This window comes from Anas acuta, chromosome 4 (assembly GCF_963932015.1).
Source record: "Anas acuta chromosome 4, bAnaAcu1.1, whole genome shotgun sequence".
Classification (NCBI taxonomy): domain Eukaryota; kingdom Metazoa; phylum Chordata; class Aves; order Anseriformes; family Anatidae; genus Anas; species Anas acuta.
This window is the reverse complement of record NC_088982.1, coordinates 52,823,097-52,840,347: the sequence shown is the minus strand read 5'-3', so window position 1 is coordinate 52,840,347 and position 17,251 is coordinate 52,823,097. Positions and strand designations below refer to the sequence as shown.

The 17,251-nt window shown below is 34.2% G+C and overlaps 1 protein-coding gene across 3 annotated transcripts in view; it reads right to left on the bottom strand.

The window, feature by feature from the left end:
• WDR17 (WD repeat domain 17) overlaps nucleotides 1-17,251 on the bottom strand; it is a 62,365-nt gene that overhangs the window by 1,657 nt on the left and 43,457 nt on the right. For 2 of the 3 annotated variants that reach the window (XM_068681251.1, XM_068681249.1), the window contains 14 exons: nucleotides 16,209-16,334; nucleotides 14,241-14,396; nucleotides 13,897-13,961; nucleotides 13,382-13,514; nucleotides 11,816-11,907; nucleotides 10,787-10,886; nucleotides 9,582-9,721; nucleotides 7,137-7,157; nucleotides 5,846-5,957; nucleotides 5,000-5,141; nucleotides 4,796-4,898; nucleotides 3,828-3,929; nucleotides 1,595-1,690; nucleotides 1,230-1,413 (listed from right to left, as the gene is read on the bottom strand). In XM_068681251.1, the coding sequence (XP_068537352.1) occupies nucleotides 1,230-1,413; nucleotides 1,595-1,690; nucleotides 3,828-3,929; nucleotides 4,796-4,898; nucleotides 5,000-5,141; nucleotides 5,846-5,957; nucleotides 7,137-7,157; nucleotides 9,582-9,721; nucleotides 10,787-10,886; nucleotides 11,816-11,907; nucleotides 13,382-13,514; nucleotides 13,897-13,961; nucleotides 14,241-14,396; nucleotides 16,209-16,334 (1,572 nt within the window). The remainder of the gene's footprint in view (nucleotides 1-1,229; nucleotides 1,414-1,594; nucleotides 1,691-3,827; nucleotides 3,930-4,795; nucleotides 4,899-4,999; nucleotides 5,142-5,845; nucleotides 5,958-7,136; nucleotides 7,158-9,581; nucleotides 9,722-10,786; nucleotides 10,887-11,815; nucleotides 11,908-13,381; nucleotides 13,515-13,896; nucleotides 13,962-14,240; nucleotides 14,397-16,208; nucleotides 16,335-17,251) is intronic. The other variant, XM_068681250.1, reaches the window with a different exon arrangement.

The following is a 17,251-nucleotide window of genomic DNA, read 5'->3' as shown; positions in this document are numbered from 1 at the left end:
CAACTGTTCGCTATGAAAAACATGAAGGACAAAACACCAATTTATCTGTTGGGAGAAGAGCTATCTGCTAATTTCCTCATCTGACAAAATACACTATCAAAGCTGCAATTTAGTTTTAAGAGCCTTCTTCTCTGAATTTACCACTTAAAACTGTAAAACCAAGCAACTAGGTTATTATACCTTAGTATTAACTCAATGAATTGTGATCTGATCTGCATGCCTAAAGCAGTAACTCCTAATATTAGCTAATCCAGAGATTAGGATATTGTAGACGACAAACTGGTGATATTTGCTATTCTTGCTATTCTTGTCAAATGGATTATAACAATGACATCTTTCTGTGGCTGTTAACAGCAACTAACATGTGGCATGTGTTTTCCTCTGAGACATAGCAAAGACTATGTTCTAATGTTGAGGTGTTGGCAGCAAATCTTTTAGACTTGAGGATGCTCAGTTTGTAATTCTGTTTACCTCAAGGACCTCACTAGCATTTTGTGATCTCCAATTTCTGATACAAAACCATCCCTCTTAATCCTTCAACAACCCTCTCATTCTTTGGGCTGGCATCTTGCACTGGACAGTGGAAATAGCCTCATACAAGAGAGTAATTTGGCATTGAAGCAGTGCTTGGAGAAAGAAGCCTTTGAGTAGTGTTTTCAGGCCCTGTCAATTTCCCCTTTGTGAAAATAATAACATATACCAAAGAAGCATTAAAAGGACTAGAACATTTTGATCATAAAGCCCTATGCAAGTGAAAAATAAATATACTTGAATATTTACTTTTCTAATATTTGGCTTTAATTAATGAATTTTAAGTTTTATATTATGCATTTCCATAACGATTAATTCTAACAATAGAATAATGTCAGTATGTTGTTGAAAACAGAAAAACAGGATACATTTTTTTTTAAATTTAAAGTGCTGTGAGGTAGGAGTTAATAAATTGAAAGCACTTTAAAAAGAACATTTGGCAAAATAAATTTGTCTTTCCCATGGAAATTTAAAAGTTTTGGTTTGGGAAATTGGGCAATCATTTGTTTGGACAATTCTTTATATAGCTTTTCTAACACAGCAGATCTCAGCACTTGTCCTCTTTAGGACAAGTGCTACTCTGACAACAAGAAAAAGATTCTTCCTCCTACGATGGGCTAGACATTAGACTTACGGTAACTTCACAACTAGCCAACACTATCACCAAGACAGAATACCTTGGCTCTCTGAAACTCTACCTGTATCCTTAGCCCCGTCAAACAAGAGATGTGAACATCAGAATGACTAGGAAGATTTGATCCAGTGACATAGTCTGGCCCAACCATTCCTTTCAGAGGCTCCTCTTGTATTCGTGATACCAGTATTGAATACACCATTTTTTGTGATTCAGATGGTGGGGTGCATGGCAATTCATCCGTTGGCCTATGAACAAAAGACATTTATTTTTCAACCATCATACGTTATGCGTTAGAAATTAACGTCCACACAATAGCAATTTTTTACATTCAGGTTAAAATTTTACAAAGGGATAAATACTGTATTTACAAATAAACATTTAAATGCCAGCAGTCTCATTCATGCTAATTTCATACTTTGCACCTACTTGCTTAACTGAGTACAAGCTCGCCATGCATCTAATTCCTCCGTGAGCTGTTCAATTTTCAAAGGTACAGATACTTCTCGTCTTTTTAAAAGCTGACTGAAAAGGAAGAAAATAATTAAATTCCAAATTAATTCTAACAATTAATATTTTCTTGAAAGAAAAATAAGATAGACAACCCACAGAAATAGTAAATTACCAGATATTCTAGTATGCTAGAAAAAGTATATTTTTTTCATTAAGCTTCTCTTCAATTATCTGTTTTTTTGTTTGTTTGTTTTTCTTTAAGGCCTCTATATTTTAAGGCTTTTATTTTCTTATGACAAGTTTACTAGAAGTAAGGGCACAAAAATATGTGATAAAAATATGGTTACAATGATGGTGGTTTAATACATGCTCTGCGATAGCCTTGTTTTATCTGATTACCTGTGGAAAACAGAGTTTCAAAAAACTTCCAATGGATTTATTATTATTATTATTTTAAATTAAAATATAATACAAGTGACAGTTACTACCAGACCTAATTCAGCAAGCTTCCATCTCTGTTGGACTGCCTTAAAAATGTACAGCTTAAGCATGTATGTATACAAGTATCCAGTTGCAGATGGCCTGAAATCTAAAAACCTATGAATCCCAAAAATACTGTCCAATCTGAGAAAAAAAAAAAAAAAAAAAGAGCAGTTTTGTTCAGTGGTTCTCTAAATCCCAAGAAAACTTAAAGCTTGACAGTCAAAGTATCACAGTCTCTGTTACTAGCCTATTAGTTTCTGTATCAGAATGGCCCTTCTGTAGAAACTTGTATTTTTTTTTTCCCCAATATGTAAAGCTGTGGCTCATAAAAGAAATAAAACCAGTGCTGTTTCCTTTTCCTGTTTGCACACTCAGGTGTCAGGGATGATGGTAGCTATGAGGAAAGGAGTGCTGTCTAGAATATAATGGAGAGGAGTCAAAGAAACGGGGCAAATACACAGATTTAAGATCTGTTAAATTTATGCTATTTATTGCTGGTAGAAAATTATGATAAAACATCAGGAAAGCTCACAGTTTAGGGTTCAAAAGGACTGGACAACATGCAACATTTATAAATGAGCTGTAATTTTTAGCAAAGCTGCAGGTAGTGTCTCAGTATTAGCTGGAGCAATGCCAAAGCAGACCACACTACAAAATCTGTGACATCTTGGACATGGCTTTGCTACACAGCAAAATGGGTGACAAAACCCAAAAGATCTGATGGTGCCAAATTATGAGTGAGAGGTTATGCTAGAAATGAAATTACTTATCTGGACAGCAGTGTCCTTACAAATCAGAGAGGAAGACTAAATAATAGTTACAGTTTGATGAAGGAATACTAAAATATTGTATATAAACCTATTTTATTTACCAGATAAAATAGAGATTAGAGAACTTATTTTTTCTCCTTTCAAGGTGAGTTGATTGAGTCAAGTCAGTCAAGTCAAAGTAGGTCAAGCCAGGTTGGGTCAAGTACGGTCAAGTTGGATTGGGTTGAATAAGGTCAGGCCACATGGAGTCAGATCAGGTCAAGTGAACCAAGTGGACCAGGTCAGGTAGGGTTAAGATGGGTTGGGCCAAGCGGATGAGGTTAAGCCAAGTCAGGTCAGGTCAAGTTGGTGAGATCAAGTCAAATGGGCCAGGTCACATCAAGTGGGTAAAGGTAAGTCAGGTCAAGTCAAGTAACTAGGCTGGACTGGGCCAAGTCAGTGGGCTAGGCAAAGTGAAATGCTTGCAGATAGGGATGTTAGCTTAGCAAGTGCCGGAAGGTCAAGACAGGTGTTTTAGCAGGAAATCAAGCAAGTCATGAGGTCTACAGTCACAGCTTGTCCTTGTCATTACTGAACAAGTCTTCCTAAGTGGTCTACACTGATACAAAATTATATATTCACAGTTACAGTTCTAATCATGCATGGAGGCAATGTTAAATATTCATCTACTTCTAATAATCTGATAATCTAATAATAATATCTTCATAAAGAACTACAAGTTTGAGTGAAATCCTGAATTCACAACTTGTGCTAACTCAAGAACTTTTATTAACATAATGCACACACAAAAAAAATAATAAGGAAGGCTCCATAGCAGGCATGGCTTCACCACTATACACCACTCACAGAACTGAGACCTCAGATTATTTTTTTGTGGGGGAGAAGTGTGGACTATCTATGGCATACATCATAATAGGGATTGAGATTTCTAAGTGTTATTGAAAACTTAACATTACCTTGTATATTCATAAAGTGCAGGTACAATGCTATTGTACTGTCTTCTGATAGCAAGTAAAGCACCAATGTAACCACACAAAATCAACAACTCATTCCGAAACCTATAAATGGACAAGTATTAATCATAAACAATAAAGATTTCAAGCATTTGCAAAAACTTTACACTCATATTCAAGTATATGATTTTAAAAACTAATTTATCAGTCCATCTTTCATGGGTAATACACGTTAGCTGACTGTTTACTTTCTTTGTGGTGTGATGTAATTATTAAAAAAAGATTTAATCTGCTGTGTACTGATTTTAGTTATTACATTTTAAATAGCAAGTATAACACAGTTAATAAGCCCAATCACAGAAAGCTGAGAAAAGAATGCACTCAGACATTTTAATGTAATAAAACTCAAAAATGTAAATAAAATTGTCTCACATATTTGTATGTTTTTCAGTACCATCAATTTTCCCCACAGACCAGAGGTAAGAGTTAAGCTTTCTGCTCCTTTCTTCACACATACACTTGTGCAGATACCCCCAACACCTAGCTTCAGCCACATTTTTTATGAAAGGCAAACCACAGCACTCCAAATATTTCAGAGTTAATTTTAAGAGTAACAACTTTTCCTTGACGTAAAAACCCATATTGTATGTGGTACCACTACTCCTTTTCTTCAGGAAACGGAAACAAGTTGTGATCCAAATGAGCTTCTTCAAATACGGTCAACCTTGACTCACCCATTGTAAATGCCTCACAGAGAAAGAAGAAGAAAAATAACTTTTCCTTCTTGCTAAATTTAGGAGGAATTCCACATTCAATTCTCCATACTGGGAATTAGCCTGCTTGTTGCAATCTTTTTGTAGCCCTCTTCTAGTCAGCAAAAAATACATTAACGATGTGTACCTATAGCTTTTTATTCCAAATGTTTCCTTTAATTAAACTTGCACTTCTAAAAACAGGTAAAACATACTCACTTGCTACATTTATGCAACACTAATTGTTCGGTACGTATGTAACTTAGAAGGTCAAGATATGGGCAGACTGAATCTAAAGTCCAATCTGAGCCACGAAGTTGTTCTGTTGAAAAATAGAAATAGAAATAATAGAAATAGAAAAATATCTAAAGAGGAAGGCTGTCAAAATTACTTATGCATAAAAAAGTTTCTTCATTTAAGTACCTTTCACATATTGAATGCCAATAGGGAGAGCCTTTTCTGGTTCTGTGCTTAACAGATAGTACTTTATAGTTTCAAATATATCTCCGTCTGCCTCAGTTGTCTCTGCCAATCGCATACATTCTTCTGCATCAGGAAGATTACACTAGAAAACAAGGTTTTTGCTAACGAATTATTGTAATACTCAAACAACCATCTAAGATGTACAGAAATACTGAAGCTTTTATATATCATTAAGATCAAACTCTCTGAAGATAATGTTTGAATGACATACCACCATATAATAGGCACTAAAAAGCCATCTAGAGTAGAGATGACACTGCTGAAGGAGAAGGTTCTGTAACTATTGGCTTCACTTGTTAGTGATTTTGTGAATTTGTTACTATTCCTTTGAAGATGTGCATCCTGAGTTTAAGGGAGGGAGTTAGTGGAGCAGACTCCTTTGCTGCTGAAGATGAAGGGGGGGGGGAAGGGAAGGGCAGGGCTTAAGGAGACTACAGACATCAAGATGTAAAACAATTCAGGGTACTACAGAAAGGTGATCTGCCAAAACATGATTAGGCTGCACTTCAGTGATGAGGTTATAAATCCTACTGACAAAAAATGATGAAGATCATAAGCTACTTCTGGAAGTAACCTGTACCATGAAAATACTGTACACACTAGAATTAAAGAACTAAAGTTCTTGTACTGAAAATAAAGTCAATAAAGACTGAAAGAGAAAAAAATATATTGAACATATGTAAGAACGTTAGTGAAAAAAACATCTTAAATTTATTTGGCATTATACGTTCTGAAATCATTACAAAATCTCTTTTTAGGATTCAGGTGAATTCTTTCTCATTGTACCTTTTCATGTAGGTCATTTATTTCTGCTATGCATCCAGGATAAAAAGCACATAGCTTTACCAAATGCAGTTTATTATCAGGAATCATCATAAGAAGATCGGCTGCCAAATCCCTGCACAAACACAAAGACAACATGTTGTTATTCTTGATGGTTTGTAATAAAATGAAACAGTTTTCCCTTTACATTCCTTCTACACAGATGAGTTTACTGGGAGAGAAAAAAAAAAAAAGGGCTATTTCCAGATAAGATCAGAAGAGTCTATTTTTGGTACAATAAATGAGGCTTAAGATTTCAATCAATAGCTTACTAAGGCCTAAAGAAGGAGGTTCTACCTCTTCCTTCCCTTAGATCTCCACTTCCCTTCCATTCTTTTATCTTTTTGTTCCAGTTTTCAAAGGCATCATCCCATCCCTCATCAATTTCTCTAATGCACATATCACAAGGTAGGCAGATCCAGGTCACTACCTTGCAAAAATCGATTTTTTTTTCTTTTTTGAGAATTTAATTTCTAGATTTTTTTTTTTAATGTTGCTTTAGGTGGTTGAATTAAACAACTCTGCAATCCTCAAGTGTAAGAACCACCTCCAAGTGAGATGGAAGAATACATGAGCAGGGATTGGAAGGGAAAGTAGGACCTCTCCCATTGAAAGAAAGATGGTAGTGTGGCTCTGTCCTTAAACGATATCCTCAGTCAAACCGCCAGAAGTTGAGGGTAAAAGGCTTTTAGAACACCATGACATCAGTATAAAACATCTTTCAGTCATTCAGAATGGCTACAGCTTCTGTGATAAAAAAAAGATTATACAAAAAAAGAATGATACCTATTTTCATACTTCTGATTAAACACAAAAAAATGGGCTTTAGCAGACTGATGTTTCTGAAGTATTCTCTACTTCTTACCATTTGTTTACTTCCCCATCCTACTTTACACAAAAAGCAGCCGGAGAGAACACACATAAATACTAGCAAATTATTTTTTAAAAAATCATATTGGGCTTTAAATAATTAATTATTCTTATTGTTTTATGTCTCTTCTTCTCATGCAGGCATCATTTCTCCTGTGACCCACAAGACTGACTTGCCACTGTGTAAGGCAAAATCTTCTACTGAGTTCCCCTGGCTTGTCAGAATGCAGTCCTTGGCTAAAAAGTGTAAGTTGCTGTCTAATATCTGCTTTCCACCCCACTTCCCATCTATGATTAAATAATGAGGACACATTTTAAATTTATTTTTAGCATTAGTGAAGTCACACACTTTTCTAATCTCTCCTTCTAGAAAGAAGCATAATACCTGTATCCAAGTGATGGAGAGCTAAAAGGAAGACATTGAAACAGTAATGAATAAAACTTTGTTTTGTATTCTTAACTTTGTATACAGAAGAAAAATATAATAGAACATCTACAAAAGCAAATCTAATAGCCAGGTTAGCTGACTGTGTTTAAGAAAAAAGAAATCTTTCCAATGCCTTTTAACAACCTAACAAACCTAATGCCAAAAGGTCTTTGGAAAACGTGTTATCTTATTATTATTACTATTATGCAATAGCCACTTTTCTAAGATACAGAAAGGGCCTTTCAGAATATAGTATATTTCAAAAATGTTGACTATTTTCAAGATCAGTTAGTCACATGTACTCAACTTCAAATGTAGTAATTTTTTAAGCGACTAGAAACTGCTCAGCTGAAAACTGAAATCAAATGTTTATTACAAAAAAAAAACACACACAGAACAAACCTCATATGATGGCTTAAAATTGTGTTATGTGGAATGTTTTTTTAAGAATTGGATTGTAAAAAAATTACAATTAGCCCCAAGAACAAAATAAGGTGTCTGAGTCAGGATATGCAAAATTCAGTGTTTCAAGTGAAATGCCACTAGCCTTCTAAATAGCAGAAGGAAGTTCATTTTAGCAGTATTTAGGCACTAAACACACATAAAATGAAAATGGTCTTATTAAGTTCACTCATTTTTCCCAAATGCCCACTTTTTTTTTTCCCCACGGTTGCAGACTTGGATTGGTTGGGAAGGGTATGCATCTTTGATTTTGACTTTTTTTGTTTGGATTTTATATTTTAGTGCTTTTCTAAAAAACATTCCATCAATAATTAATTTCATTAGCAATTGGCCTTCTGGTATTCCCTGAGGAATTAATTAAGTTAATTAACACAATTGTTTCTCGGCAATGAAACGCTTTTGACTGGTGGATTTCCCTAAGCATAATAATCAGTATAAAGAAAAAGCAAGGCCTTCAACGAATAGCCCAGATGCCCTCAAACTCCAGCTTCACCATTCATCATCTTATGCATGCCGATGACTAAAGAATACTTATACTATGCTGTTAGCATCTCTTTATTACAAAATATAGATCTCTGATCTTTTCTACAGAATGGAAGAATACGCTGTAATGGCTGCAAATCAGAATCAAGGATTGCATGGTATAGCTGTAACAGATACTCTGTATAGCATATGGAACATGCTGATAAATCCAGATGTATACTTGGGCAACATACACCAGACTAGTTTGAAATTTTATTACGTGTACCTATATAGACTGGAATGTAGACATGCCATAGGCTTGCAGAAATTTTATATACATACTTACATGTAAAGGCTGTACTTTTACTAGTGTTTCTTATAGCACTGAGATCAAAACAAGTTTTAACTATGGAACTGGATATATACATCAATTGTGAAATACACTTTAATAGGAAGCACTGCAGGTGAAAAATAATCTTCACAATGAATGCAAGGAGAACAGAGAAGCAGCTTCAGAGACTTTAAAAGATGCAAATGGAGTTGATGGAACAATTCTGTTAGACTTGGTGCAATGTGGACATGCTAAATCATTACGAATCCAAAGTAGCAAGACATCCATTTCTTATTATATCCTTTTCTGCATTGCTTCTTTTTCTAGGCTAAATGCTCTGTAGAAATGAGTTCCACTGTATTTCTCTCAGGCTACCCCCAGATGCTTGAGCAAATACCAAATTCAGCAGCAAAACTGAGTCTTGATTACAGTATCTGTTTAAACACATGCTGTTTACTGAATGTCAGTTTTGAAACACTGTACAGCTTCCAAATATAGCAAGATTTTCTGTTTCATTGGTGGACAACAAACAGACACAAACTTCAAAGTAAAACAACCATGAGGAAGAAGAGAAAGTTTAACAGAGGGATGAAGTTTCCCCTACGTGCAGCAGAGAAACTACCTACTCCTGTGGAATTAAATAGTAAACCTGTTTCATCTTTAGATCTTGTCAGCTGTCCTGTATATCCAATACAGATGTAAAATAATACGTCAGCCTCTCAGGGTTTTATATTGTAAAGCAGGTACTTAAAATCACTTTGCAAATCCTACCTGAACTTCTGTGCTTATTAACTTTATAATTCAATTCTAGCCTTACTTTGTCTGAAGCAGTCATTTTTACTGAGTACAGACTAGGACTTACTATGTTAGTTATTGCCTAAGTACGTACCTAGCTTTTTCAGCACATTTTGTACTCCAAATGACAAGGACTCTTCTCTCCCTTACAATGCATACATAATGTATTTTGAGATTAAAGTGGAACACTTGCATTCTCCATGCTTCATAAGTTTAATTTTTACTCAAGCAGACATCTATCTACCCACAGTGGTCTGGCATATATATAAGTATCAGAATGAGAAACACCTTAATTGTTTTGTCAGGGGAAAAAAAAAGAAAGAAACCTTCTTTGGATTAAAAAAAGTTCTTACCATGTTGTTACTGTCATACACTTTCTTGCTAGTAATTCTAGGGCATAATGTGTTGCTTGCGCTGCATTTTCTCCTAAGACAGTACCCACACTGATTGCCAACTCCAGTTCATTTCCACGAATCAGGTTTGCCATCGCAAGCTTGCTCAATGAAAAAGTTATATCATTAAGGGACACAAGCATTTTTGTGGATTCACTGCATTGAGCATATGACATTCATCCATGAAACTGCCTTTTACAGGACAAAATAAGCATTATTAAAGGAACTTTTATATAAAATTTGGGCCTCTTGAATGAGACCATGACGTACCATGTGTACTAGTTTTCAAATAACCAAATAGATTTCCTTTAGCAGAAACTTCCTTTATTGAGATTAAATGTCATACATAACAAGCATGATAGTGTTTCCTTTTAGTCCTAGGTAAGGACGGTAGTATTCAGAGTACGTATTTCCCCCTCTCTTGATTAAATGGGGAATATAAAAAACAGGAATGACTCTCCTGTTCATATTCTCTTTGGGTAACTGGAGTACCTGATAGGGATAATAGCATATTAAACAGTAAGAGACTATACAAAACTTGAAACGTGTCTGTTTTGAAATACAGGCATAAACTGATTATTGCTTTCTCTCAACAACATATTAAGATGGAATTTTACTCATTTGGGGGGACAGAGAAGGAAGAACGTATTGGGTCCACAACAACAAATTCCAGTGGAAAGTCCATGAGGAAAAGAAATAATAGGTAAAACTACAAACAAAAAAAAAATAATGTTCCTCACACATCAGCCATATTTTTGGGCTGATTTTTTTTTTTTCCCTATTTACTTCATTTATATTGCAAATTTGATGGACATTATATTCATTGTAGTACAATGAAGTTTTAATTCTGAGTAGGTCTTTTTAGTCAGCATAAACAGTAAACAATAATACTTATGTATATATATAAGGTACTTATGTACCGCATATTTTCTGATATGAAAAATACTTTATTTACTAAAATTCAATTAAACAACAACATATGTTCTGTGCATGAGAGAAACCTTGTTTTAAATTCAATCATGGGAGTTCTGCCACTAACTTCAATACTGTAAGGATCACTATAAATAAATACAGAGCAAATAAGTTTAGTTAGTAGAATTTAGAATGTGGCACATATTTGAAAAAAGTGTCAATATGTGGAGATGTAATAAGAAAATCAATGTTACCTCTATATTTTCAACAGCCAGATGGCAACATGCTGCAAGCACTGCATGGCCGTCTTGGAAATACCATTCTGCCAATTCTTTACTGACTTTTTGAAGGAGCCTGCAGTAACAAAACATGAATTCAGCAAGATCACTTTACGGTTGCAGTTGTTTGGTTCTGTATTTAGATACAAGTCACATTTGTTTATGTACCCTAAAATTTTTTATATTTGACTTACATATAAGGACACCACACACAGTCAAAAATGTAGCTGGTTTGAGCTGAATCCACCTATATTGGTGCACATATATTGGTGGGTCAGTTTCACAAAATCCACACCAGCATTGAAATGTCTCTTCAGACTGAGCGAAGAGAGATCAACTGTTTGGATATTTATTCTTTACCCGGGAAGACTGCATAAATATCACTCCAACTACTCAAAAACTGTGCATGTAAATGAAGTAGCTACACAGGCTCCAAACTGTTTTTGTTACTATACATACAGCATGACAACGTGATTTAAGTTTTTAAGTGTTGTTCTTAACAAGGAGAGATGTGTGGCTTCTTTGTCAGCACAAACAAAGAAAATATGTCTATTAGTGTAAATTTTAGAAACTTCACTGATGAAAACCAGTGAAGCCTTCAGACGAAGATGCATAAAACACAGGGTCTTATAGATACTAAGTCTTACTCTACATTTCCCAAAAGTTCTAACGTAAAAAACCTAAAAATCTAAGAATATTTAAGTGCATAGGAATAGTGCAGCTCCTTAAAGATCAAGAAAAAAAAAAAATACTTATACAATACTTATATAATATTTATATAATACATATGACAAATGCAACTAGAAAGGGCAAGTGGGGAAATTATACACTGTAGCATCAGTTAGCTGTAACTGTCTCCCTATTAACTAAATACTAGAAGATGTAATATTTTGTTGTCAAATTCTACATTGCTGTTGCCAAGTTAAACCACTAAGGTTTATGTTTCTTGATGACATTATATACTGCACCAAAATGAAGCTTTAGTTATAAATTAGAAAAGCTTACTCATTATAATCATCTGTATTGTTTAAATCAGAATGTGAAGATCCAGTTGTTGTGGAGAGTGGTGACATTTGTATATTTCCCTCACAAGCTGCCTAGAAGTGAATAAAATGAGAGATTCATTAATGTCCCAATCAAAACTGACATTAAATGTTATTTTCAAAGATAAATTTGAGATCTGTAAAAATTCTAAAGCCCAATTATAACAAAGGAAATGTTTAGACCAACAAACCTATACATAGCTAAATCTTAGCCTGTTTTTATGTAGCCATACAAGAAATTCTACAGAAGCAAGAGACCTCTTCCTCCCTACGCATTTGATTCTTCCAATTTTTCAATAAACTTCAAATGGACAGTGAAGATTGCAAGCTTGATTTTTACTCTCCTAGGAAAAAGTGGCTTAGAGTGGAGGATGAACTGCATGGCCACATAGCCAATCCATTCAATCTGGAAAGTTTATATAGTGGCATAAAACAAACCTCTTTTGTTTCTTGAAATACATTATTTCTAATGTTAAGTGAAAAGAGACCAGTGTGGCTTAAAAATGAAATTCTTTCATGCCCTTTAAGGTGCAGCTTGTATAATGCCATTAAAATTCAAGGCTCAGTTAAAATGGTAATTAAGTCCTGGGATTTTATTGCTTAATATTATCTGATAAAACATTCGAGACAAAGACTACTCTGTTAATTGTAATAAAAGCAAACCCTGTAATGCCTGTCTTCCAAAAATTAAGTGAAGATATTTTTAAAGTGTTAAGGTGCTTTCAGGTTCACAATTTATAACTTGTTAAATTTAACAAGATACAGATAGACAGTTTCTAAGGGACCAATTCACGCGCATTATTATTCAAGTTCCTAGATATGAGCCAATTAAACACTTGAGAACAGGTAGGCATGAGAAAACGTGCCAGGTACATATCTTGACAGTTTATTTAACAAGCTGTACTAAGCAGACGAAGAAAAATAATAAAAAAGAATAAAATGACAGGGAGAAAGAGTGAAACAAAATATCAGTCTTGCATGTTTTGTGCACCCTTTAACTTGTGCTTACATTAGAAAGCAGAAGGGACATGTCCCTCTTGGTAATAGGTTACACTATTATTTTCTTGCATTCATTTAAAAGTTAGAATCATAGACAGAATCGTTGTTGATTTCCTATATTGATTTCTACTGTAATTGAATGGTTTCGCCTGAAGATTCTAGAAGAAGCAGTATACGCAAGACCTTCGTAGAAATGCAAGAGAAATCCTACATGCCTTAAAAGTTAAGGGCAGTTCTGACTGATAAAATCAAGTTAATTTTTTACGTTAACAAAAAACTATATCAGCTCTCATTATAGTTGTTTGACTGCACTTCAGAAGGATCAGACTTAAAATCTGTAAGCATGAGATACCTTCTTACAATTTCTGAGTAAAAACTGGCCAATAAAGAATGAAAGTGAAGAGTAGGGTTTCATTATTTAGCCATTTTGCAAATGTGAACAGAGCTAGCCTTTTAAATATGCTTGTCATCTTCAGAATAGAAATGAATACATAAATGCTATTGCATACACTGGTATATGTAATAATACCTGCACAACAAGCAGAGCCTCTTTAAGCTGGCCTCTTGAAGTAAAGAAAGAAACTAGTTTCTTTACATCTCCAATAGCTATACAGTATGGGATGACATCATCATTTTCTTCCTGAATCAACTGATCAGCTCTCCTAATTAAACAAATGAATAAACAAACAAGAAAGATCTACATATAAAATTGATCATCAAACTTTATGGTACAGTTGTTAGATGAAGTTCACTGAAACATCTACTTTACCAGATCTTAGAAGACTTCCAAGCTGTAAGAATACTGCTCTCTACCGCATAATAACTTTCCAGTCAAACTTGTAATTTATGTTTAACATTTTAACTTGATTTACATACCCCCAAATCATTGTTGAAATCCCTTACAGTTCCAGCCCAAACCTTACTGAACAAAACATAACGTCACTATAATCTTGTCAGAGAACCCAAGTACTACTGATATCTTTCCTACTTACGTCATTTTATGAACAGAATTTACAATTCAGCACTGTATTTTTATCACTTTACCTTTGCATTAACTTCCTCCAGTATTTCATCGATACACCAGGTGCAACTGAGAGAGCTTTGTCCCACTAGAAGAAAGCAGGAATACATTTTATCTGAGCAGTTTATTTTGGGAAAGAGCTGTATTTTTAATTATATTTCATGTTTCTTCCATTACAATAAATTCATCAAAAGGTTTAAAATATTAATTAGCTATTTATTAGTCTGTGTATGTTAAAAACAATATTATCTGAATCAATTAGTTCTGGATTTATTATCCCTTTTGTTCCTATACAAGCTTTGCTTGGGTAGCTGGTTTTCATAAACTTTTGTATTTTATTGTTTTCAATAACGGTCTGATATTTTACCTCTCCAAGCTCTACCATCAGTTCACAATATCGCTGAATTTGTCCTAATCTTAAATGTATTTCTGCAGCTTCTTTAAGCCTTTCCTCTTTGCTTGGTGCACCGATACCACCTCCAAACTTGGACATTTTTACTGTTGTCAGTTCTTGTGCTTTGGACTGATAAAAAAAAAAAATTAAAGAGTACACCAGTTGGTTTTCTGTGATGAAAACAAGTTTTCTTAAGAATGAATTTTAATCAAGCATTACAATAAAATATAAAAGCTATAATATAAGAAAGAATCCTTTTGAGAAAATACTAATTCTAAGAGATTACAGTAAAATGACAGTGAACTATTTATATCATTATAACAACTGTTAGTATTTTGATGCACATATGCATTTTCCTTATCTTCCTTTCATCTTTTACATATTTTCATTTCATTCTCAAACATTTTCACATATGTAACACTAAGCCACCCAGTTGTCCACCATAAAAATCTCAGTATTTTTGAAAATATTTATGAATGAAGCTGCAAATTAAATTCCAGCATAGAGCTGGAAATGACTTATTACTCTTATAATAATTCCAAATAAAGAAAGAATAATTTCTGCTAAGAAAGGCAAAGCATCTTTTTTGTTTGTTTGTTTGTTTTCTTTTTAAACAAACAACATTACTTTCTTATTTGGCAGCTTTATCTTCTTTGTCATTTTTATGTTAAAATTTCCAATAAACCAATAAATCAACTTTGGCTGCTAGAAATAGAAAAACAAAAGAAAACAAACAAACATACAAAAAAAACAAAAAGCACACTTGCTCTAGGCCTCTACTTCCTCATGAAATGTCTAGTTGCTGCAATGTCATTACCCAGTTTCCTAACAAAAAAAAGATATTAGCAGACATACAGAGGATGTCAGCACTACCTTATCCCTACTTTCTCCTATTGGGCTTAAGCAGGATTCCAAATCGACAAAAAGGTAACAAAATGCTTTTAATTGATGGGAACATTTAACCACAGAGCAATCAGCAATTACTGCTGTTATTCTGACTCACCTATTATAAATTCACAACATCAGTTACATGGATAAGAGATTGCTTAAACTGCAGGGATCAAGAACGAATTTCTTCTTCATAGGCTAGCTGGCTGAGATAAATGGTTGTCATGTTTTTATTTTTGTTTTTTCTTTTGTCTCTCTCATAGTATTACCAAAGTAATTGCTATAATTATAGTCAATATCACCAGTAGAAAATTTCCATCACTTCAGTCATTCTTTAAGAGTCTAGTAAGTTATGCAAAAGAGACAACCTACGACAGCAAACATCAGGTAATACCTGGCAGGTATTTAATCCTGTGCGGGGATAGTTAAACATGTTCTAATCCATATCACTAGATTGCTTTCCTCTATTTCCAGTCATTAGAGCATAGGATTGATTAGTTTCTCTGAGAAGTCCCTGAAAGAACCACATAGCCCCATATTCTGTACAAATTGTACATCTGGTTGCATATTCAACACATGTAACTACAAATAATTCTGTGGCCTGGCTCTGGAATTTCACAATAGAGTCACTCTTAAGCTGTGTATTTCTATTAATGACAGGTTCTTTCTTTTCCACTCCTCCTTCCAGAGAGCCACAGAGCATATTTGCATATCTCTGCTGCCTCTCCTCCATTTTCAGACATGAATTCCTGCCCCTGCATCTGAACACAACTACAAACTTTTGTGTTTATACAAAGAATTTAATTTCACTGAATACAGAAGTACTCTATATGTAGCCTAGCATTTTAACAGAGTATGTATGAAGTCATGCAGACTCACCTAGATGCCATTGTTTTAACAGATTAATATTGCACAGAGAACTGATAATACACAAATATCTTCAGGCACAAGATAAGTTCTGATCCTTTTGTAAAGCATCAAGTGCTAATTTTAAAGAGTGAAATACTGAGTGTATTATTAACCATTTTCAGGTAATGTTTACTACTCACTTACCATTCTAAATCTAATGAGATGTTTCATATGCATAATTCCTTTGCAGTAGTTCTGTGGAAGCAGACTATCATCCTGTCCTTTTATTACAGCAACTAAATCCCACAAATTTTTGCTGCCTCCTGGAGGCTAGAATTGTTAGGGAAAAAAATAAAGTTGAATTACAGTAATGTTCAAGAGAAATTAAACTTGTAAAAACCTTGAAAATACTTCTCAGTCAATTTCAAGAAATGTAATTTCAGACCATTTTAATATTAGAAGCTTTACCATGAAGACATGACAGTTCAAGACACTACAACCTCTTTGTTTTTCTCAAAGACTTAAAGACACACTAGGATTCATGAATTCATGTTCTTGCTTATGTGTGGCCACAGCTGAGAGCTCATCATTAGAGCTCTCTCTTGTGCTCCCAAGTGTTTACTAGCTACGTGGTGGTTACTGCAGGCATAAAACAACATTCAGCTGCTGGAGTGCAAGACCTACCCAAATAGTTGTTTACTCTCTTTTGTAGAACAAAGGTGTGGGTGAGGTAAAGAAACAACTTCAAGTCTGAGCTGCCACAATTCAGTTTACAACACTAAAATCTTAAAATAGATACATATAACAGTATACACACAAAATTTTGCAGGTCCTCAATGCAAATTTTTTGTTGTTGAAATTTTAAGCATTCATATAAGTCTAATATTTGAATATTCCCCTCTGTAAAACAAGGATGATGGCTTAACATTCAATGAAGTCTAGAAGTGAATGAGTCATTAAAAGGATAAAAAGAAAAAATATTACAACTTTGACCTGAAGGAGCTTTTTAAGAATAACAGGATACATGTTTAGAAGCCCAGTCATTTCTGAGCTGGTAAAAAGCAGAGAAATGTACTAGAAAAAAAATAAATCACTATTCTCTTTTCAATTTTCCTTTTTCAATCCATGAAAGCTGTCATTTGACTCACAATAGTGTAAGCATAACACTTAGCTTCTGGACTCTAAAAAGCACTGCACAGAGATGATCAAAAAAGCTTGTTGTTAGAAAATTATAATATTCCATAATA